This window comes from Vanessa tameamea, chromosome 3 (assembly GCF_037043105.1).
Source record: "Vanessa tameamea isolate UH-Manoa-2023 chromosome 3, ilVanTame1 primary haplotype, whole genome shotgun sequence".
Classification (NCBI taxonomy): domain Eukaryota; kingdom Metazoa; phylum Arthropoda; class Insecta; order Lepidoptera; family Nymphalidae; genus Vanessa; species Vanessa tameamea.
In genome coordinates this window covers 3996780-4020620 of record NC_087311.1, presented here as the reverse complement: position 1 = coordinate 4020620, position 23841 = coordinate 3996780, and the positions used below count along the sequence as shown (strand labels likewise).

Here is a 23841-nt window from a genome sequence, read left to right as displayed (position 1 = left end):
CGTCAACGTCAACGGCCCTTCGGTCACGCGGGCGTTAGGACTGTATGAATCGTATAACTTGTCTTATCAATACACACTTGGTTATCTATCGTCATAATATATAAATGACGTAATTGTCAAAACCCATAATTGTGATTTAAAAATATTCACTGAATCTGAGGTTATCCTTAAAACGTAGAAAAAAAATGTATGAATGCATGCATTCTTTTATTAACTGGTGTTTTGAAACCCAACTGTCACCCCAATGTCACGTACTTCCCAATAACCTAACATCTGTCACGAACTCATGCCATTTGTTGAACTACATTCCAATATATATTGTATTTTTGTAGCCTCGTGAAAAATTCAAAGTAAATGCCTTTTGGCACTGTGACAGAGCATATTTATTCCAGACTAGTATAGAATTAAAATTAAATACATAACTTTCACTCTTTGACGACCTCCGTGATCGAGTAGTGTGTACACCGGTTTTCATGGGTACGCGACTCCGAGATCCCGGGTTCGATTCCCGGCCGAGTCGATGTAGAAAAAGTTCATTAGTTTTCTGTTGTCTTGGGTCTGGGTATTTGTGGTGCCGTCGTTACTTCTGATTTCCATAACACAAGTGCTTTAGCTTTAACATTGGGATCAGAGTAATGTATGTGATGTTGTCCAATACAATATTTATTTATTTATTTACTCTACTCCGTATTCCAAAATAAAAGTCATTTTCTTATATGCTAAATAAGACTATACTGCCTTAAGAAAACAGTTCTTCATTTGCACAACAATAATAATGTCCAAGATTACGATTTTAATCAATATGTTCAATTTTTATCGACATACGGCGTGAGTGACGCTCGTGCTTAGTGTGTAACATAAAATAAATTTTCTCAAAAAATATGTCGAATTTCGTCTTTTGAACTTCGAAAATTTTTTTGGAATTTGAAAAAGACCGAATTTTTACTTCGATAACTTAATGTGTAAAAATTGTAAATAAACATGGATTTCAAGAGTATTTGTGATAGTTTTAGATAGATATTTAGTTTACAAGAGTATATATAATACATTTAAGAAGGAATGTTTCATCATTTTCTTTATTCGCTAGTTTAATTGACTTGAGAATTAATCACGTAACATTTTTACCCATTTATGTTTTCATTACAACAACTGAATTATTTAATTTAAATATTCATGCATTGTCCTTTTTACTTTACACATTAGACGTAGAAGAGATTACTCCTGTTCGATTGCCACCTCTAACATAAAAAAAAAAAAATTAATTGCACAAAATAATTTCAACATATATGTATCATAAGATGTCTTTATTTAAAAAAAAATCCATGCTAATATAAATAAAAATTACGTTCACCTTTAATTCTACTATTTTTATTAAACATCCTTAAAGATAAAGTTGTAAGGTCTTATTAAATAATTAATAGTTGCGGGCCGAACCTTCAAAGATGGTCCAAACCAATCCAAATGAAAACTTCCAATCACTTTCCAGACAAATGTTTCTATTTCACGTTCTGCTATACGTCGACCTCGTAATAAAATTAGAATACAAAAATAGCAACATTTTACTGACATGTTTTAGACTTCCCACAATATAAACCCATCTTTTGCATGCTCTCCAAATCATAGAAGTTTAATTCTGATTGCCTTAACTTCAGGCAGATTATGCAATAGGAGGCGATCAGGCAAATGGGCCACCGGATGGTAAGTGGTCACCAGCCATAGACATTAGTGCCGACATGAATACAAAAATACAAAGTATTGCTGTTTGCCACAAAACGCACTGTCCCAGGATTCGAATCTGGGAACCTCATGTCTGCAGTTGTACAAGCTTAACATTGCCTCTTGTGGTATAAAAATACTAGAGGATATGCAAATTACTGTTGAAAAAATAGCAAGAAAGTGGATTATTAAAGTACCTACCTACCTATGCAACTTCGCACGCCGAACCCAAACGGACGATAAGCGAAGGGGTGAGCATTACCATAATAAAGGGGATCATCTTTATCAACGATTCACCTTTCTGGTATAAACTCGGACGGTTGCGGGAAATATTGCTCCATTAATGACATATACTGATTACCAACAACCACAAACGTCTGAAATATAATTTACGAATTATTAAATATTTAAAAATATATGATGCATTGTCTAAACTTAATATCTCGGTGTTTATTCACAATTTTAAGTAATAAAGTTTTTCATAAGCTGACATGCTTATAATTACATCACTATTTTGTGATTGCCGATTCGCTTTTTAAAATACTCCGTCTTAATATATGCATATATTAATAATAATAAAAATGATGATGATGATGACGTCATTCTGATTGATTACGGTCACCGCGGCCAATTCTACGCGCAGCACCAATTGCTTTATTTGGCTTCCGAGGCACGGGAATGTATACACTTCCAACTTCAAGATTCAACTTGGAATCTGTGGCCTTACATCTGAAAAATATTCTGTTTACTTTAAATGCAAATTACTTTATAATATTTCTATTAAGCTTACATCTTTCGGTATTTTGTAACCTAACACATTGTATTCTTTTGTTATTTGTCTGAAATTTCCTCGAACTACTGGCATTAGCCTCATAGCTTCTTTAATACAACCTTTAAGATATGTTTGTTTTTCTTGTTTCGACATTATCTCTTCTCGTAATTTCTTTTGTTTTTCCGGATTTTTCGCTAGGAGAAACAACGTTGCTATGACCGAATGAACAGTCTGAAAGTCAGTAATTTTTAAACTATTTAAGTTGCATATTTAGTATACGAGTAGGGAACGAAATACTCTAAAATAACCCAAAGTATTTATTAATGAAAATTAATGTCTTGTTCTGTTAAAACAATATATCTCCTAGGAGTGTTTTTGTACAAAAATATATATTTTGGAAACAATGAATTTTTGTGTCGTCATCGGTCCCTGAAATAAATAATTTACTTGATATGTGACGGGACTACCCAGGGAAATACTGTCAGTTCAACAGGTCTTTTGACAACATTACGACTATAATGGGTCATAGCTACAGGTCTACTGAGAAATATTTTTTTGGTATTACAACATTTAAGGGGAGGAATGGGAGGAGTAGTCGTGTATGAAATGTACAGTTACAAAATCGGGGTGGATTATCTCTGCAGATAACGCGGATGTTCATATTTGAATTAACTTATATATTGACCTACCGTATCAATACCAGCGAATAACATATCGCTTGCCATTATTACTGCAACTTTATGATCTATTTCAAGTAATTTTTCAAACACACCTTTTTCTTCAAGTGGTGATTCCTTTCTCTTCTTGAGATTTTCTATAGCTTTGTTTATAAAATATTCATTTAACCTTTAAACAGAATATTTCACATTTATTTTTTAAAATACTATATGTATGAATCATTATTTAGTATCATGAGAATTACATATAATATATACATAATTTCTAGTTTTTATATAAATATAGGAACTTTTTTCGTACTTGCTTGAAGAATTCAGGCATAATAACATAATCAACGTGATGATTAAAAAAAAAATATCACAACATAGGTCGAGCAATCAACTTGTAAATATAAAATGAATAAAAAATAGAATATCAAAAAATAATCAAATATCATAATTATAAATCCGAAGTTTTTTTTTTTTTTATGTCTTAGGTGGCAAACGTGCAGGAGGCTCACCTGATGGAAAGTCACTACCACCGCCCATGGACATCTGCAACACCGGGGGGCTTGCAGGTGCGTTGCCGGCCTTTCAGGAAAGAGTACGCTCTTTTCTTGAAGGTTCCCAAGTCGTATCGGTTCGGAAAAACCGCCGGCGAAAGCTGGTTCCACAAAGTGGTTGTGCGAGGCAGAAAATGTCTTAAAAATCGCAAAGTAGTTCGTGTGGTTCATCGCAAATCATTTCAAAATGTATTAAACGAATTCATTTTTCGTCAAAATTTTAGGTGAATGAATTCGCAGGCCATGACGTCTCATATAGGTACATATAGTCGGGTCAATAATATTTTTCCTGATTTTTCAATCAACGAGTTAAATAAACAAAGGCTAACTGAATTTGATCTTCATAATGTTTCATTGTTTTCTTAAACATTGGAGTCGAGATATATCTCCAAAGACTTGGCTGGAAGTCGAGTTTATTTGCAGTTATCATGACGTCATGTACAACTTGAATTAGCTTTTTCACAGGAGAGTCTTCTGTGAGGTTAGGATTTAAGCAGTTTAACCGACCACCAAGCCCACCACACCAACTGACTCCAAAGCCCACAAGTTCATCCCCATATCAAATTTACCATCGATCATATTTTTATGATTGCGTTTTGATTTCAATCTGTAATAAAATTTAATCTTATTTTTCTGAGATACTCTTTGGGATTAATTTTATTAGAATAAGTAATATTTTAATTATAGTAGTATTTACAAGTATGTATTCAGTATTAAGACAGTCGATTTCTAGCAACCCATAATACAGAAACAATAAACATATTATTTCCTAATTTTCTATAGTTGTAAGTGAAAAGTTAACTTACATTGCGAATGACCACTTCCTATGAGGTGACCGTTTGCCTTTTTATTTTGTAGGCTTAGATTAATGTTCCTTTTTATATTCAATATTTTTAATGAATTATGTCGTTTCACAATAAACAAGAAAAACCTTTACCATATCTTCTGCCACTTCAGTTAAAGTATCTCTATAAAGTTTAATCGGTTTTGGTTGTAGCAATGCTGGGTTCACAACTGATCTGAATTTGCGCCAAGTTTCTCCATGCCTGAAATATACACATAATCTATGTATATAATTTAACAAACTTAGATCAATATAGTTACAATTGTAACTGCATTTGTGAACCGCATATTCGGTTGTGTCACAACTATACAAGTACCAACTACACTTGTAGTGTAACACGAGTGAGAACTGTTTACAAAAACATCAAAATAAATACAGACTTATTATTTGCTATTATGCCATAAATTTGAATTAATTTATATAGCATTAGCAGCCTGCAAATTTCCCACTGCTGGGCTAAGGGCCTCATGTCCCTTTGAGGAGAAGGTTTGGAGCATATTCCACCACGTTGCTCCAATGCGGGTTGGCAGAATACACATGTGGCAGAATTTCGTTGAAATTAGACACATGCAGGTTTCCTCACGATGTTTTCCTTCACCGCCGAGCACAAGATGAATTATAAACACAAATTGAACCCGAAATCATCGGTTAAAATGCACGCGTTCTAACCACTGGGCCATCTCGGCTCATGGCTAATTTGTATATGTAAATTAAAAATAAAAACCAAAATAATATCATCTATGTATAAAAAATAAATCTATGTTTTATAATTATAAAAAAAAAATACAGCGGGTATAATTCAGAACTCGTGACAGTAGATGAACATTTTTTCTAAACGTAGCGTTTTATAATGAAACGTTCCTGACATTTCATTGTAGTATTATAAGTTACTATTCTAGAATCGTTCCTTAAGCCAGCCCCACACATTGGTGGTTTTTGTCTTATTCTTCAATTATAAGAATTATATTATAAAGATTATATTAGAAACATACAGTTACTGGCTCTATGATACAGTTACTGATTCAAAGAGGAATATTAACGTAGACGATCCTAAAGATCCGTCAAGTTTAACGATTGGTCCGTGTTTATTATATAATATCTCTTGTAACTTATTGTAATCATGTAACATACCTAACATAACATACCAAAACAAAAAGCAGTGACAATACCAAAAACAGCCAATCTCGAACAGGCCATTAACTGACGCCTACAATTTAATTATAGTTACAATAGATTAGCAGCAAATTTTACAATAAAATTATCTCGGGCGTATAAGGATATATTAATAATAAATATAATAAAATACGTATAATATATACTAAAAATCATACATATAATGTCAAATAAATATACTTGGTGGTAGGGCTTTGTGGTCCGTCCGCCTACCAATTACATAAAAATATAAATTAAAATAAACAAATTCAGTAAAATCACGAAAAATATCACGATGAAATGAAATTAATTGTATAATATGTTCGCAATATTGGCCGTTACAACAAAGTTGCTTATTGTTTCGCGCGAAATGTGTATCAATAGTTCTGAAATGTCTCTCATACCTCCTGGTAAGAAGTGTAGCATCTGGCCAATTATAGGCAGAGAGGTCGTTCCAGGGATTTCCTATAGACTGTAATTATATATTACATTATTGATACTATTAGCAGTCGATATTAATCTGTATATATAACAATAATTATGCCGCACATTTAACTGAAACTAGCTATTATATAGATTATAATAAATAAGACGAAGAAACAAGGTAGCCTAATGGTGTAATTTTCTGTATTATTTATTTGGCTGTGTGAAACTATGCAGAATAATAATATTTTTTTATTATTTTAATCTTATAATTATTATTTAGTTAAACGGCAGATAACTAATATACTGTATCAAACAAAAATCATCTCAATTCCCTAAAGCTATTCCTAAAAAATGAACATAACAATGATTACTTCTTAGAGTCCGATCATAATATATGTGTTTCATCAGTGTCAACGCAAAGATTTGTATCATCATTAAATTATTTGACCGTTATAAGCCTGGTTTTCACGGTGCCAGTTTCTGACCGCCCAGTAGTCAGCTACTGTATATTTTGCCGTCTATACAGTACTGTCACATTCTCGACGTGTTCTGACTACTGCCATAGCAGACAGCTGCTGTTTTGCTATTTCTGACAATTTGTTTTAAAACCATCGTGTTTCCACGAAGCGAACATGACAGTTACGAGAGCGAAATTCTAGTCGCCGCATTATTGTATTTATTACATATTCTGTGGTGAACATTTAGTAAAAATTCTTAAAACCGGGAGAGAAAGAAAAAATTGTGGATGGAACCATCAGCCGGGAATCATTGCTGAAAAGAGCATATATATGTAAGTCATTTGACAACATTTCTGTGTCCTCCAACGCCCTACCACTGCTGTTTTAAAAACCCAAGACGAAGAAAATATCTGATACTGTCAAGGCGTGCTCTGTCTGTCTGCACTGACTGGTCACTGTAGAAGTTGCGTTCATATGGGAACCAGAATGAGTGTTGGCCCAGTAGCTGACCGCGTAGGAGAGGAGGTAGGTCAGTGGACAGTTAAATTAAAATATTTTGCAGTAACTGACCTGTTTGAACAGGCGTAACTTTATTTTTAACGGACTCAGTAGCTGTCTGACACTAGACGACATTCTGTTTTTATTGATTTGAAAATCAAAGAGCCTTTTTTACAGATATTACTAGTATTCATATTTAGGGGACGACAAAAGCCTAAAATCAGAATTGAACCTGGATCGTTCACATCGCTAGGCGGCTTATAAAGAGTAGCGCAAATTAAGGTTACATTATTAAGGTTAGAACTCAAGAACTCTTGACCTAGGGTTTCAAGTGGAAGCCGTTTATTGTAATTATTACTTTGAAGTGAAGCAGTTTCTCTAGAAACAACTTAGCCTGTAAAGTTTTAATTAAACTTGTACGGTAAGGGTTTCCTACAATCATTTTTGAACTCCTTAACCTATCGAGCTATTAAAATAAACGACGTTATACTACAAATTCCCGATCAACCTAGGCTTTTGTAGGAAATTATACTAGTAAGCATGTGTGGACGTGTTATGAGAAGGTGCTAGGAACTGACATCCCTTTCTCTACCCTCGACAAAATTCGTAACATGAACAGTTTAATAGTTAGGAAGTGAAAATGTATTAGTTAGCGATTGTCAAATTAAGTCAAATTAATTGTTTAGAAAACATTTTTTTCAATAAAATGAAAATAACGTTACTAAATCATAAAGTTTAAATATGTTTATTTTAATGACTCGTACATACTAATTATTTTACGGAACTATATTTTTGACTAATTATTTTGATACGCACACAACAACGCACCAGTGTGTAATTGCTATTAAGGTTGTCAGTACGTGAGAGAAAATTAGGCTTGGCATCGAACCAAGTCATATGGTGTTTTGCCTCAAAATAGGATACTTTTTTATGCCTGTTATTGTCAAAAGTTGTTTTAATTTTTGACATAACTTTATAATATTTGTCCGCATCAGTATTGACCCACTATTTCTGCAAGCGTTCTATGCGACTGCATTAATTTCATTATAAAATACTGACAAAAAGCTTACCAGAAGCCGTATAAACTGGACACGTAATAATTTCATCGGACACGACCGCAAAAAAGGCGAACACGTCCAGCTAAAATCGAATAACTGGAAACCCCAATAACGATCGGATGGACTTTATACAACAACGAACCAGAAATAAAATAACATTGATGCGTATATGACATTCAAATACACCAGTAACCTACCTTACAATTGATAATTCATTGCAAATGGTCTCCAAATAAAACGGAAATATTTTCAGTGCGTGTATTGCTTCACTATTATTTAGTATATAACAAAGAAAAAAATCACTACGAACAGGACACTTGTTATCTTATCGATATCGTATAAATGTTTAGTTTAGTATATATGTATATACATAGCTACTTATCTAATTTTACATTTTATCTAATATATACAATATAATACTGACTGCACATTACTGTGTATCGCGGTTACTGAATGAGTTGTTAAGCAATGTACGATTCATTTGCTGCGACCTTGCTCTTTTGATACTATTAGATCAAGGAAAGTCATTTATGATTAATTCTTAGAATGTTTGCAATACCAGTTATAAATTAAATAATCCTAACTAATATTATGAATACAAAACGAGTTTGTTTCAAAATCAAAATATACTTTATTCAAGTAGGCTTTTACAAGCACTTTTGAATCGTAATTTAACAAACTATATTAAGATAAGCTACCACCGGTTTGGAATGTAGATTCTACCGAGAAGAACTGGCAAGAAACTCAGTAGTTACTCTTTTCCAACATCTAAAAATACAGTCATGTTAGTTAAATACAATATATGTATATAATATATCCTGCCTGGAAGTCAACAAGCATTAACTCCACGCTTTTTTATCATCTATATAGTCTTGTATCGAACAATATGCCTTCTTTTCCAATGTATTTTTTACAAATGATTTGAATTTATGAAACGGCAATGTTAAAAATTATTAGTTGTTCTATCCCTTGTTATGCTTTTACGTCTTACTTACTCAACAGATTATCATAATATACGGAAACACGTTATCAGAGGTACACAAAACGATATGGAATACCCAACACGAATAGAGTCATAACTTTACACTTGTCTAACTCCTATGACATGCTACGATATCCCTACACTACTAGGGTAATCCGTAAAAGGACTCTGATCTCGTGTAAGACTATTCGTTCGCCAACATATGAATGGAATTCAATATGCTAAGATCTTTTTTTATGATATAGATTGGCGGACGGGCAAATGAGCCACTTCATCAAGTGGACAAAAATATTTTCCATTTCGTACATCAAGTTGTTTTGTCCTTTGTGTCCACTTACACTATCTTAGTCGACTCTATAACCGGAATAAAACAACATTAAATAAGCTGGTTGGCGGAAAAAAATCTGATGAGTGGGTGGTACCTACCCAAACGGGCCTGCACAAAGCCCTATCACCAAGTAAAGTCAAAGTACTTCTGGTAAAGGCTAATAAAACTGTCACATGTGTAATGTCATTAACGCTGATCACAATTGAGTATTAAAACAAAATGTATTTAAAAATATTATTTACCAGGCAGGCTATTCTGTAACAAGAAACTCGAAACTTAGCGATATTGACTATAACCATTATAAAATGTATAGGATACACGTATCAAAATGGCGTATCACTGTAAGTCGGCTGTCCATATTTCACGAGTGAGATCCGAAGTTATTTCTTACAGAATCGCACTACAGGAAACAAGATTTGCACAAGCGTAAATGGTTACATATACGAAGAAGATCCAAAAGTCAATGAAATATAAATAAACATAACGACCAAATTATTTTTCTTTTCTCGTATGTTGCAAAATACCACATTTTCACAATAAAAATAAATAATATTTATCTGGAATTAATGAAATCTTATATAACTTTCATGCAACAAATATTTATTTTATTAAATAAGAGGGACCTTCTAAATCAAAATTCCGTTTATAAATTTCATATTGCGACCAAAACCAAAATCAAGTACTAGGATAACATGAGTTCAAAAGAAGGTCAATAGAAACTATTGGTTTCGACGCATCCTCAATATTAATGTAACAAATGACATTGAGTTCGACAAACGAACCGATTATTATACAGCGGATATTGTCAATTCGTACTGTTATGGAGTGCGCTTGGTCCAGCACAAAAGATTCCTTAAACTGTTATATTAGTGTTATCTATAAAATTCATTTATTTGTTTTCAATATATAAATTACTTTTATTGATAAAATAAATACAAACACCAAAACAAATAAATATTGTTTAATCTCTTCTTGTGTTAATAAGTATCGCTCCTAGAGTCATTCAAGATGCGACAGCTTAATATATTTTGTACCCTTATATAATATATTATGTTTATAAATATATGCGTTAACCATATCATAAATTAATATTCATTGGTGAAATTCATTTATTAACATATGCATTATTTAAATAAAATTTATAATGCTACTGTAAAAACCATAAGCTCCGAATGTTTCCAAGAATACTAATAGTATTTTTGTGTCTATCACAATTCCAAAAACCCAACCCTGTCACGGGTGAGGCAATAAGACGTTGTATTATAATATGTTTTAGATCACTATCAAGAACATGGAATGTGTACTAACTTAAATAGCACCTAAACTACAAATATATGTATAAAAATTAGAGGAATATCATTCTTTTGTTCAGAGTAAAATAATAATACACCTAAAATAGTGTGATTTTGTTGCAAACACACAAGTGTGTGTTGGTGATTAGTAAATATATACATAGTTAAAACAAACGAAATAGATATCCACCCATCCTCCATCCTCGTGCCCTTATCCCAATTTTACTTGGGGTCGGCGCAGGATATCTTCGTCTTACATACTTCACTGTCGAACGTCATCTCACAAGTAACATTCTTTCTAACCATATCGTCTTTCACACAATCCATCCATCGTTTCTTTGATCGTCCCCTACCTCTATATCCATCCACATCCATGCTCAAGACCTTCCTCACAATATGGTCCTCATTCCTCCGCATTACATGCCCATACCATGACAGCCGGTTTCCACATAGCTTCTCGGTTACCGGTGCCACTTTCAAACTTCCTCTTATGTACTCATTCCTTACTCTATCCATTCGCGTAACACCACACATTCATCTCAACAGTCTCATCTCCGCTACATGTACTTGTCTTACAATCATCCCTTTTGTAGCCCAAAACTCTGATTCATATAGAAATATATAGGTATAAAAATATAGGTATAAAAATTTCAATGATCTAAATATTGTACTAATTACAATACAGCAACACCATAGAAATAATACACTGTTTCATCATAATAATAATTTAATAACATATATACAAAATTTGTATTGTATATGTTTTATTGCTAATTAACAGCGTTATAGAAATGTAATGTACAATTTGATTAATTAATACAATATTATGTAACAGAATAAAATGAAAATATAACACAACTTTAAAGTATATGACGTGTGTGTGTGTGTATTTTAAATGAAATGATTCGTTAATTCAGATACAATTTAACTATACTTCAAAGATGAAATCCGTTAAAAATAGATAAGAACGTCGTTCTGAATTCAATTGTATATTTTTAATGCTTGTTACATCATACCTCAATAATTTATGAAAATCTTTTTTTTTTTGGGAGTAGGTATATTGCCTATATATTGTCATTTTTTCAAGAAATATATGTCTAGTAAAAATATTATAGTTACATACTATCATTTTTGTTCAACATATTTTCTTTAGAAGTTTATTAATTTATTCACTAAAACAATGATTAACTCTCTAAGTCTTGTCAATAACTTTAATTATAATTTTCAATAACCACATCGTACGTGCGTTAACATTTCACTCAGACGAGTCATCTAGTTGTAGAAAATACTTGACTTGGAGTGTGATCATTTACCTTGCATTGGTCATTAAGTATGGACGTTTCAAGCGCCTAAATAAAACATGTTTGTTTTGGTCAAAGTGAGTTTACTTACGATAATACTGTCTCAAGTGCAATGTGCTCCTAAGAAGAAATCTTATTCGGAAATTAAACAATGTGATATCGGTCCATTGGCTGATGAAATAGCATCCTACGATACAGTGGTCAAGGATATAATAGACTACGTGGTTAGTGGCCCGTTCAAAAGGAAGACTTATAATGAGTGAGTAATACATTTTGATATTAATATTGATCGTGTCTCGGTTTTAGGTAAGTTTGACATTGTGTTATCTTATGTGAAATGTATATGTAAATAATCCGACCGTTGATAGATGTCATTAACTCGATTAGAAAATAAATATTTATTAAAGTCCAAGAAATTGTTCAATTTCTTTCATATTTTTTTAATGGGTAAGAAATGAGAATTGGCCAGCGCTGCCAGTAGACGTGACTATATGTTTACATTATGAATGCGCTGCCAACCTTGAGATTTAACTGGCTACATCCTTATGCCAATAATAACGCTGGATTAATCGCCGTGTATGAAAGAACACAACGATAGATAGCATTAACGTTTTAAAATAAGATAAAATTTAGTCATTCTCTTTGAAATAGTAAGTAATTTTTACCTGTAAGATTGCATATAAGATACCCAATAACTCTTACCCGTAAGATTGAGGATAACAAAAAAGGTTTTTTGTTTACATTATTATGTTCTTATATTTTTATAAGTGTAGCGTAACTAATTTGCCAATATCGCTTTATAAGAATAATCAAATAAAAAAATTTATAAGAATAATAAAAAATATTGGTGTGTTCTGTCAAGAATTTCTCACGTTGCACTCTCATGCCTCAGCAGTCCAGCATGCCTTGTAGTATCTGGTAGACTAACGATACTTAAAGAGTGTTGGAAAATTTTTTATGCTTGAAGTTCATAGTCCAGCCATATTTAAATTTAACCAAGGTAGGTAAATAGAATATGTATGACAACACAAAACGATTTGTTTTTTACAATACATACACAATGGATACTCGTGTACGCGACTCAAGATAATCAAGGTCAAACGTCATGCTCTAATAGCCAGTATTTTTATAAAGGTTATAAAGAACAAAATGCACTATAATTTTGATCTATAATATTTAATACAATAAACAATTCTTCAGAGACATTCTATGAGAACAGACCGGATAGCTGTGTTGTGTTATGTTTGATAACACAAGGTCAAATGTAGAATCGAGAATCGAACTTAATATTTATACAGTTCAAAATATTATACTTTTTAAAACAATAATTTTTTTCAATTAATACATTATATATTTTTAATATGTACAAACATAATTAATGATTTAAATATGCATATAATAATCTGTGTTTATAATTCATCTCGTGCTCGTCGGTGAAGGAAAACATCGTGAGGAAACCTACACGTGTCCAATTTCAACAAAATTCTACCATATGTGTATCCATCGACACGCATAAAAGCAGCGTGCTGGAACAAGCTACACATCTTCTCCTCAAAGGGAGCCCTTAGCCCAGCAATGGGACATTGGCAAGCTGTTACTTATTATTTTATCAGTAAACATGAGTATGTTGTCTTATTCAAGCACAAATTCAGCAAATGACAAGTTCTGAACCAGCGATCTTCTTTTAAGATCGACGACTTATTTCCGAGTAACAAAAAAATATTTTTTTCAGATATTTTAGCTGTTTTCACTGTGTTACTTCTAATGTTCACAAATCCTACTTCAATAAGTTAATTTTAAAAATTCACGGCTATAAAGTGATTCAGTATTAACAAGTGTGACAGAGATAACATTTTAATAACAAAATATTCAAACTTTATTATTACTTCGGTTTTTATTCAATATTATATTATTTTTTACTAATATTTGACATGCAGATAAAGTGACTGTTATCTTAAAATCATTTATTTTGTTACATCGATACTTATTAGAAGATAAGATTGTAAAATCTGTATGTTTATCATTAAAAAAAAAAAATTAAATATGTAGGCAATTTTTATAGAGGTTTGCACGCTGTGATTACTCTTAATGTATGTCATGCGAAACAGAAATTCAGAAACCTTAACACATGAAAGCGAAGTACACAGCTACTATAATACTTATTTTTTAAAAGTAACTAACAAATCAAATAAAACAGAGAGGAAACCTCTATAATATGCCCGCCTATTATCCCACCACCACCACCAGTAGTTTAAACATTGTAAATGTTTTTATAAAAGATTATTTTTTATTATATGTATATATATTAAAAAAATATTCACAACAATCTTTTATAAAAAATGTTTGAGCTGCTGGGCACAACATCTATTCATCGATCAATTTAGTTTTAGTGACGGAAACATAAAAAGTAACTTTATAACTAGAATTATGTCTATTTCTTAGACATTTGAAATTGAAGTCAGAAAGTAAATAGGATTAGTCAGTTGTATATAGGATCTTATAGAGAAAAACTTAATCACACACGTCAGTTAACAGCTGACATAGGTTGAGTATAAATTATCTTATTTAATGAAGAAATTGTTGTAAGATTTTTGAAGAATCGGTCGTCTACAATTTCTGTTTTAACAATATTATCATTCCACTTCAAAACACTGTTGAGTAGCAGTAAATCCAAGCTTAAGAAGTAGCAATTCGCAACTTTCGTACAAACAAAGTTTGCCGCCTTTGAAAAAAATTTACAAAGTGCAAGCGGAAAGAGATTACTTTCTCACCCTCCCCTCTCCCCTAAGCTAAGCCGAGCTAGACATGGATGATGTAGTATACTAAAACTCCCTCTCCTCTGCGATCTATGGTGAAAACTGGAACTGGGCTTTCGACTAGCAGAATCCCACATAATCGCTACCTCCAGTGGTAGTTACAAGTTACAAAAACGTAAAAAAAAAAATTTTTTTCAACTAGTAATGGCTTTATTGATTGAGAAACTTATAGAGAAAATTATATTATACCTTTTAAATATACCTTTTAACATGTTTATTAGAGAACACGTAAAACAATATATGTACGTACATAGTATTGTTTTTTGTAACTTTAATCTTCTAAGAAAACTTGATAAGATAGAAAAACGATCTTTCCAAAGCCTAAATGTCTAGAAACATTAAGATTATATCGAATATATCTCAAGTAAATATGACGTTTTCGACAACTGACGATAAGATAGCCTCTCAACAAAAGGGTCTTTTCTTATCACAACATCGCATTTTTATCAAGGCACGGGCAGAAAAATGAGTTTCTCCGCCCGAATCTTTGTAACCCTTTTTATTATTTTTGCTAGTGAGGCTAAATTTTTACCAAAAAGTCGTAACGGCTGCCGAGCTTTGTTAGGAGATACTCTGATAAAAGAGATAGCGTCATATAAAAATGTAAAAAATGAGATCTTTAAATATGTTTTGGACGGGGATTTCAAGCATAAAACTTATGACGAGTGAGTAAATAGTTTTTTATTTGATTTTACCGATCGCATACATATCGATTTCGATGGCAACACAATTGTCTCACCTAAAATAATTCTAATATTTAAAAAAAAATCTACTCTCTGAACATACCACATTTTGTTTTTAATTAATTATCCACCACATACATTTCTAATGAAAGGGATCAAGGTTCAATATGCGGAAGAAAAGGATGTTCATAATATTTATTTCAATTTCTATAATCTTTTTGTAGCAGAATCTTTTACTTAATAAATGAATACTTATAATTGATTTATCTTTATTTCCAGATTGGCAAAATTTGTTGACACCTTCGGTGCGCGGCCCTCGGGATCACAAGTTCTCGAAGATTCTATCGATCACATGATTCAGCTAACTCGAGAGGAGGAATTAAACGACATCGTTACGGAAGAGCTAGAGGTAATTAAGCGCAATAAGTAACACGTTTTCTCCATATTTATCATTTCATTCCATGCTTTTCTTGCAAAAATGTGCCATAGGAATCAAAATAACTAATTATTTTATTTATTAGTAGTATGTACTATAATGTTAAAAATATTTACAGGTACCCCATTGGATAAGAGGAACAGAAAAAGTAACTATGTTAGAGCCAAGAATTAAAGAGATTGATGTACTAGGTCTTGGACGCAGTGTTAACACACCACCTGAAGGTATTACAGCTGAGGTAGTGATTGTGAAAAATTTTGAGGAACTGTCTAATCTATCAAATAAGGATGTCGATGGTAAGATCGTTGTATATGATCCAATATTTACAACATATGGTGAAACTGTAGTTTATAGAAGTCAAGGAGCATCAAAAGCAGCTGCAAAAGGTGCTGTTGCTTCGTTAGTAAGATCCATCACTCCATTTTCTATCAACACGCCTCATACCGGTTCTCAAAATTATGACGACAATATTAAAAAAATACCTGCCGGTGCAATATCACTCGAAGATGCGGATTTGTTGAGAAGATTTTATGACCGTGGAGAAAAAATTATACTAAATATTACAATGTCATCGACATACGAAACGAAGACTTCAAGAAATACTATTATAGACCTGAAAGGTACTGATCATCCAGAAAAATTGGTAATAGTGTCCGGACATATAGATAGCTGGGATGTTGGTCAAGGTGCGATGGATGATGGTGGTGGTTTATTTGTAAGTTGGGCAGCACCAGTTATTCTAAAACGTTTGAATTTAAGACCTAAACGAACAGTTCGATCAATTTTCTGGACCGCTGAAGAATTAGGTTTGATCGGTGCATATGCTTACGAAGAGAAACATAGAAATGAAAGTCATAATATCAATTTCATAATGGAGTCCGATGAAGGAACCTTTGCCCCGCTTGGTTTAGCAGTAGCTGGTACTCAAGAAGCTCGGTGTATTATAGCTGAAATCTTAAAACTATTCAAATCAATAAATGCCTCTACATTAGTTGAAGACGACAGTCCTGGTTCTGATATAAATGTAATTATCAAGAATGGAATTCCTGGCGCAAGTCTTCATAATGCAAATGAACGTTATTTTTGGTTTCATCACACTGAAGGAGATACGATGAATGTCGAAGATCCCGATGAACTAGATTTATGTGCTGCCTTTTGGACAGCTGTGGCTTACATCATAGCTGACATTTCCATTGATATTCCACGATAAACTATTAGATTACATTCAGTTAAAATATTGTTAAATACAAACAAAAATAAATTAATAATATATTCATTTGAGTTTTAAGTATTGATCAACATACATAAATTTTTTAACGTTACAATAAAAACGAAAAAGACACTAACCTTCGACACTTTATTTTCACCACTATATTCATGATACAAGTAACGATTATTTTAGATTTAAGTTTAAAAATATAATGGGGATATTCACCTGGTTATGTATAATTTATCATTTTAGATGAGTTTTAGTACAAAATTTAATATAAATAACTTAGACCACAGTAAAATAAAATTCTGTTAAATCAAATGATATATTCATTGCTATAAATCTTTTCCAGGCTCCACTTTGCTAAACTAACGCCATTATTTAGAAGGGATTAATATTAATATTACTTGTTCTGACTGGCAATTTCTAATATCTAATTAATCCTTTATTTAAACTTGTATGTAACAATACATCTGCTCCTAATTAGTAGATTTTAAGCTGGAAGATAATACCTTCTAAACATATCAGAAACTATTTTATAGGGCATCACATTAACCAAGTACACGAAATTGAGTTCAGACATTTTCAGCAGTTTCAATATTAGAAACTAGTGACGCATTGATTTATTATGTTAAAGTAGAAGAGTGAGCGAGCTAGTTTAATAATATATTTGTTTTTATTTTATTTTAAATATAAAGCAAATGAGCTGAAGTGATCATCATCGCCCATCAATACTGGCACTGCGATAAATATTAACCATCCCTTACATCACAACCTCTTTTATTTTATTTTATTTATTTACCTACTTAGGCGGGCTTCAACAAAGTCCTACTACCAAGTAAAATAAAAAATACTATGGTTATTAGATTTTCTTTTAAAGTAATTTAATGCGGCCCTTCTTAGTTTTCAATAAAATCGCAACCATCTCTTGTTTACGCAATACAACCAATAGATAGATATTACTTAGAGCTATACTGCTTCTTAGTATATGATTTTGAAGTATATTTGAATTTGTTGAATTCAATACAAAATTTTCCAGTTAATAGGATCGTCGTAATTTCCGTCGAAAAACCATTCGTAACAGTACGTAATGGTTCTAACTTTTTAAATGTAGTTGCATTGAAATGTAAATGACATAATACTTTGTTCTTTCCGCTTTTGTTTTAATAATTTCCCGTGAATAGCCGCTTGTTTCTATTGTATGTATATTTTTCTAATAATGGTAATACAATGATGGAAATACAGGAATCAGTTTTTAAATAAAGACGTAACAACACTGGAAAATAAGGCTGTATCTTACAAGGCGGCTAGACATATATACTTCATTGTAGATTCTAATTAAAATTCAAGCAAAGAAAACACGTAGGATGTAACATAGTTATGCTCTGAAATGAGGGCCTTTTGTCCGCATTTTCGCAAAGCTGCCAGCGCAAGATAAGAAGTTGAGTCGTTAGCTTTCATTGATATAGCCAGCTCTCGGTGTTACCTTACAAAAAGTATAATATATATAAAATATATTTCTTAGCTATTATGCAAATAGAAAACCCCTTATTACTTTCCAAGCATATCATTAATTTATCTAGGTAATGTCGTTAGTATAGCTTTATATATCGTTGGTTAGTTTTTAAGGGTTCGAATACGGGTCGACGCATAAAAAAATATTGACTTTTTATTTTATAAAATTTATTATTAAAAAATTCACAGTAGTGCCCGAAGGGAAAAGTAGTTGTATTTAAATTCACGTGTCTCGGAGGGCACGTAAATCTGTAAGTTGTGTTGGGTGGCCGTCCCATAGGATTATGTGAATAAGGGAGTAGAGAGCGGTGGTGTTTACGCACACACCTTCACACGTAAGGATACCTTAAAGGAGTAAATTTCAAGGAAAAAATACTCTCAAGATATTCTAAGTTGATATTCTTTGAAGTTTGTAAAATGCCAAATAAAAATAAAATATTAAAGTTAATAGTACAAATAATTGAAAAATATTTTAAAATAGCTTGTTTATTTTCTTAGATGGTCAACATCATTACTTTAAACAGCTAGAAGGTATAACTTAAGTAGTGCTTAAAATTAAGTCTTACTTTTAGACGTCCGTAATTGAAAAGTAAATTTAATAATACCATTAATGGGTCTCTCGCGAAACTTCACGTTTCTTCAAAAGATTTTTTAGCAATTTTTAAACCTATGATTGAACCAATAATTATTTTGATTTCATTTCATTATAAACGACTCACTTCAATGCAGGTTACTCAAATACATAGAGTCAAATAGTATGCATTCGTTTAGTTAGAATTGGAGTTTGACGAAAACAATTTTCTTTAATTTTTTGCCATAGTATACTGCTCTCTAATCGTAACTTTTATCCGCTCTCTAATATTAATGCTTATATAATAATTTGCAATCAAAAATCCTCTTTAATTTTCAGCACTTTAAAATGAGACCATAACTGTTTTTTATATGCAGCTATCGTGCCATAATCAATGGGACAATATAAGATTCACAACGTGTTAGCTTATTGGAGAGAGAGGGCAAATTACGAAAATAAAATAATTGCTACACGTATTTTTAAGAATAAATACCATGACAGAGAGCTATTCGTGAATAAAATCACACTTATAAAAAGAACACAGATATAATATATAACAATCATTTTGCAGTATTAACATTCAAAACACTCATTTCCACCCGCAGCTTAATCCGCGTGTGGAGGAAGGTAAAGTGTTAGTATCCTAAGCCTTTATTGTACCCTTAACTACAAGTTTCCATGACGATCGGTTGAGTAGTTAAGACGAGAAAGCTTAAGAAACAAATAAACTATTTCTTATTCATAATATTAGTTAAGATTTCATTTGTAACAAAATAAAACAATTTTGAATTATAATCCAAGCGTTACATTACGTTATTGTTGCATTCAATGTAATATGACAATTCTTTGTACTAAATTATAAATCAAACTTACAATTTCACCGAATTTTCATGATCGTAATTAGCGTTTATCTTGAATTCGGAGGTGGATAGTGAGATTGTGAGGAAGTCTGCATGTGTCTGGTGACAATCTGCCACTGTTTACCAATTTGCATTGTAATTTCAGGCATAAGGGATATGAAACATCAAATCGTATGTTAACTTCCAAGGTTGGTGGCGCATTGTCGATGTAAGGAATGTTTAATATTTTGACAATTCTAATATCTATGGTGGTCATTAATCTTTAAACTATAAACAACACTCTAATACAAAAAAGTGTAAGGAATTTGTCAGTTAGAGTATGCTTGCCCAAACGTACTTTTATTTAAATATTATTTGCTCTACATTATCAACAAAACTCCTCAAGATTTAAAAATTGTAATATTATTTAAATTGATTACAATACTATATAATACCTAGAATAATATGACCGGAGAATTGTCACTGAGTTAAAGCTGTAGGAGGCCCAGCTGTTGCGTTAAATGAGTTCTGCTTGTCCAATGTCCTGTTAATCTTTGTAAACAGAAATTCGTAAAAAATATCCCTTTAATTCATTAAGGGATTAATCAAGTCAGTCAGTAAATTATTTTTACAAATATATATATTTTTTTAAGTTTGATGTGATTTATTGCGGTTAATTCCGATAATAATGATATTTCCTTAAAACGACGCAGACGTATTAATTTGATGTAAATAGAATGGTCAAACAATCTGTATTTTATGTTCAAGATTATTGGTAAAGATAAAAGAATATTAGTATTATATTATAACTAATAATTAGTATTAATGAATAACAGTATTCGATGCGGTTGTTAAGTGATCGGGGAAATTAATTTTTTTTTTATGAAATAAACAGAGTATTTTTAATTTAATTAAGATATATTTTTCAAATGGAGATAGAGATTGACCGAAAGTTACTACGCTCTATAGAAGTACCATATTTAAATATTTGAATGACTGTTCTATCGTAGATACACTTCATTCTATTTCTTATGACGAAAACCGGAATATTTTAAATTCCAAATTCCTGCGCGACAACCTGAAGCTACTGAATTCGTTAAACTCGCAACTAATTCGTTGGTTTTCCTCATGGGTTAAGTTTTTTTGGTTTGTCTTTCCCAGTTTTGACATATACGTACGTATAACTATTTTACTTATATTATATTACTATATCTATGTATAACTCCAATTTAAGTGTATGTATGTGTATTGTGTCTATTTTTTTTTTTATTTGATATTTTCTCTATTTTTATTGTTTGCGTCGTGTATTCTCTGACCAACTTAGGGTAACCCAGAAGTGGAAAATTTATTAATTTTCACAATTCAAAATAAACCAATGTCACCATCAAAAATAATAATTAATAATAAGTCGAATAAATGAGAAAAAGAAAATGATACAGAAGGACCCTTGTGAGTGTGAGAACCCTTTAATATTACCCGTAAGCCCTTTTCACTTGTTATTTAATATTTTTATTTATATGTCAATAATAATAATCCAATGTATTTTTACCTCAGGATAATGATTGGAAGATATATTGCGGGTCATTAGATCTCGAAATTACGCCGCTACCTCTTGCTGGCTAATACATTTATTCTAAGGTGCGTGATAAGTAAATATACCGTCAAAACATGTTTTAGTGGCTTAATATTTTTAATTTAATATTTGTGATACAGATTTATACAAAAAAAAAATATGTCAAAATCAAAACAAATATTAATACGATTACCTAATATCTAAATGTCGATATAATTATATAAATATTAACGATAGAACCATCCAACCGTAGCGGATTGCTAGCAGAGGAAAATACTACTAGATAAATGTATTTATTTTGAAAAACAAAAACTTTATATAATTATTGAATTTATCGAATTGGCTTAACCGCATTGTTCAAATTAATATTTAAATACTTGCTGTAATTATATAGCAACATAATAAATACATTCATCGGAGAGTAACGTTGTTGATAACTATTTGCTTCAAAGTTAAAAAAAAAAATGTTGAAGTCAGTTTTGTTCATTATTTGTATCGTCGCTCACTTTGCGGTCAGTGAGGCAAGACCAGAACCACGGTAAGAAAATCATACTCTATTCTTATGTAGTTTTTTTACTTAAATATATTATTACATAACCTAAGCAGTACCAGTATCATTAATACATGAATTTACCTTTATTTAAATAATACATGTTTTTATAAGTAACTTGTATTAGTTCACTATAGCAACAAATTTACCATTTATATGTATCCAAAATTTTTAGACGAACGTCGTGACGATGAACTAGTATTGTGATGTAATATTTATTAAATACTATTACATACAAAAATATCCTGACGTAAAAAAATACTGTGTAATCTTACACGGGTAAATGCTATAAAAGCTAGACCTCAGTTGAGTATGCAACAAAAAAAAGTTAGAATCGTGTCGAAACTGTCCATGTGTGTGCTATAAACCCAAATGTACCATAAAATCCCTATTCGTTTTATTACATAAATTTGAATTACAGCCTCTTTGGTTTAATGGTAAGCTTATATAGAAGCGGATCCAAAAGCCAGATTTCAATTTAAACAATTTCATTTTTTTTTCCTGTCAAAATCTCCTGTGTCTTTACAAGTAAACGGTCGTATTCGATCCCATCTTATTATGAGAGAAATATTATTTTGTAATTACTTGTTGATAGGCTTTTGTGCAATCTCGCCTGGTTAAGGACCATCTCATCAAATATTCTACCGCCAAACATAATTGTAGAGTGAAGGTGAATACAAGAGATAAAAGGCTGGCGATGTAAATAATGGTATATATTATAGCGTCAAAATCTATGGGCAGAAGCGACCACTTACCATCAGATGGCTCATTTGATCCGCAACAGTCAAGATAAGCCGCCGTGTTCGAAATCGGTGAGGACAATATCACCTACATAACTAGGCTTTTTAAATATATAATTTTTCAGAGTCGACGGTGACTACGGCTTCGGTGACTACAGCGCCTTTATTTATCTACCCAAGGTATGCCGAGGATGCGAAATTAACAGCATCGGTAACGGAAGAAAAAATACAAACATTGTTCATATTAATAAACCACATAAATGAAAATAATCAATATTTTTATCAAGAAGCAAGAACGGAAAGAAAGGACCACGGATCATACAGAAACAAAATTATGAATTAAATTCTATTTATTTTAATCATAAATCTGTAACTATATTATAATTGTCCTTTGACTAGCAACGAAATTAATCGCATCACTGATTTATTGTTTTCTAATTTAGACGACACAAATTAAATATCCGTAAATGTTTGAACTACTAAAACAATATATTTAAATAATATATGATTGTTGTGTTTATATTTTCGCTAAAATACATTAATGATTGGAATCATCGTCGTCAATGTGTATACTTTTAATGGATATTGTTTGTCAATAAATGACGATCGATTTTTTAAATATTTGGATATTGTCCAATTTAACTTTGATAAAAGAATACATAAATGAATATCAATAGTTTTAATATATCGTTATTTACTATGCAGAATATTATATAGATTGCGTTCACGACTTAAAATGCGAATTTAAGTTAATATTTATATAAAATGTAGTAAATTTTGTATATCTCATAACGAGTTCTTTCATTAGCGATACATTATATGTATTATTACATATACCTTTTAGTGTCTATATTGTTCCCTA

General features: G+C 31.5%; 3 protein-coding genes and 1 pseudogene across 4 annotated transcripts in view; 3 read left to right on the top strand and 1 right to left on the bottom strand.

Moving 5' to 3' along the window:
• The window catches only part of LOC113397339 (dehydrodolichyl diphosphate synthase complex subunit DHDDS), a 412132-nt gene that overhangs the window by 183389 nt on the left and 204902 nt on the right, over positions 1 to 23841 (top strand). The gene's annotated exons all lie outside the window — the stretch shown is intronic.
• LOC113397343 (mitochondrial import inner membrane translocase subunit Tim8) overlaps positions 1 to 23841 on the top strand; it is a 312742-nt gene that overhangs the window by 88987 nt on the left and 199914 nt on the right. The window lies entirely within an intron of this gene.
• LOC113397212 (cytochrome P450 CYP12A2-like) lies at positions 1366 to 4838 on the bottom strand (annotated as a pseudogene).
• LOC113397211 (carboxypeptidase Q-like) lies at positions 12036 to 17255 on the top strand. 2 transcript variants are annotated; one of them, XM_026635452.2, is made up of 3 exons: positions 12036 to 12305; positions 15825 to 15954; positions 16100 to 17255. In XM_026635452.2, the coding sequence occupies exons 1-3, from the start codon at positions 12106 to 12108 to the stop codon at positions 17189 to 17191; spliced, it is 1422 nt and encodes a 473-aa protein (XP_026491237.2). In that variant the 5' UTR covers positions 12036 to 12105; the 3' UTR covers positions 17192 to 17255. The 2 variants fall into 2 exon arrangements, with proteins under 2 accessions (XP_026491237.2, XP_026491236.1); XM_026635451.2 differs by lacking the exon at positions 12036 to 12305 and adding an exon at positions 15286 to 15527.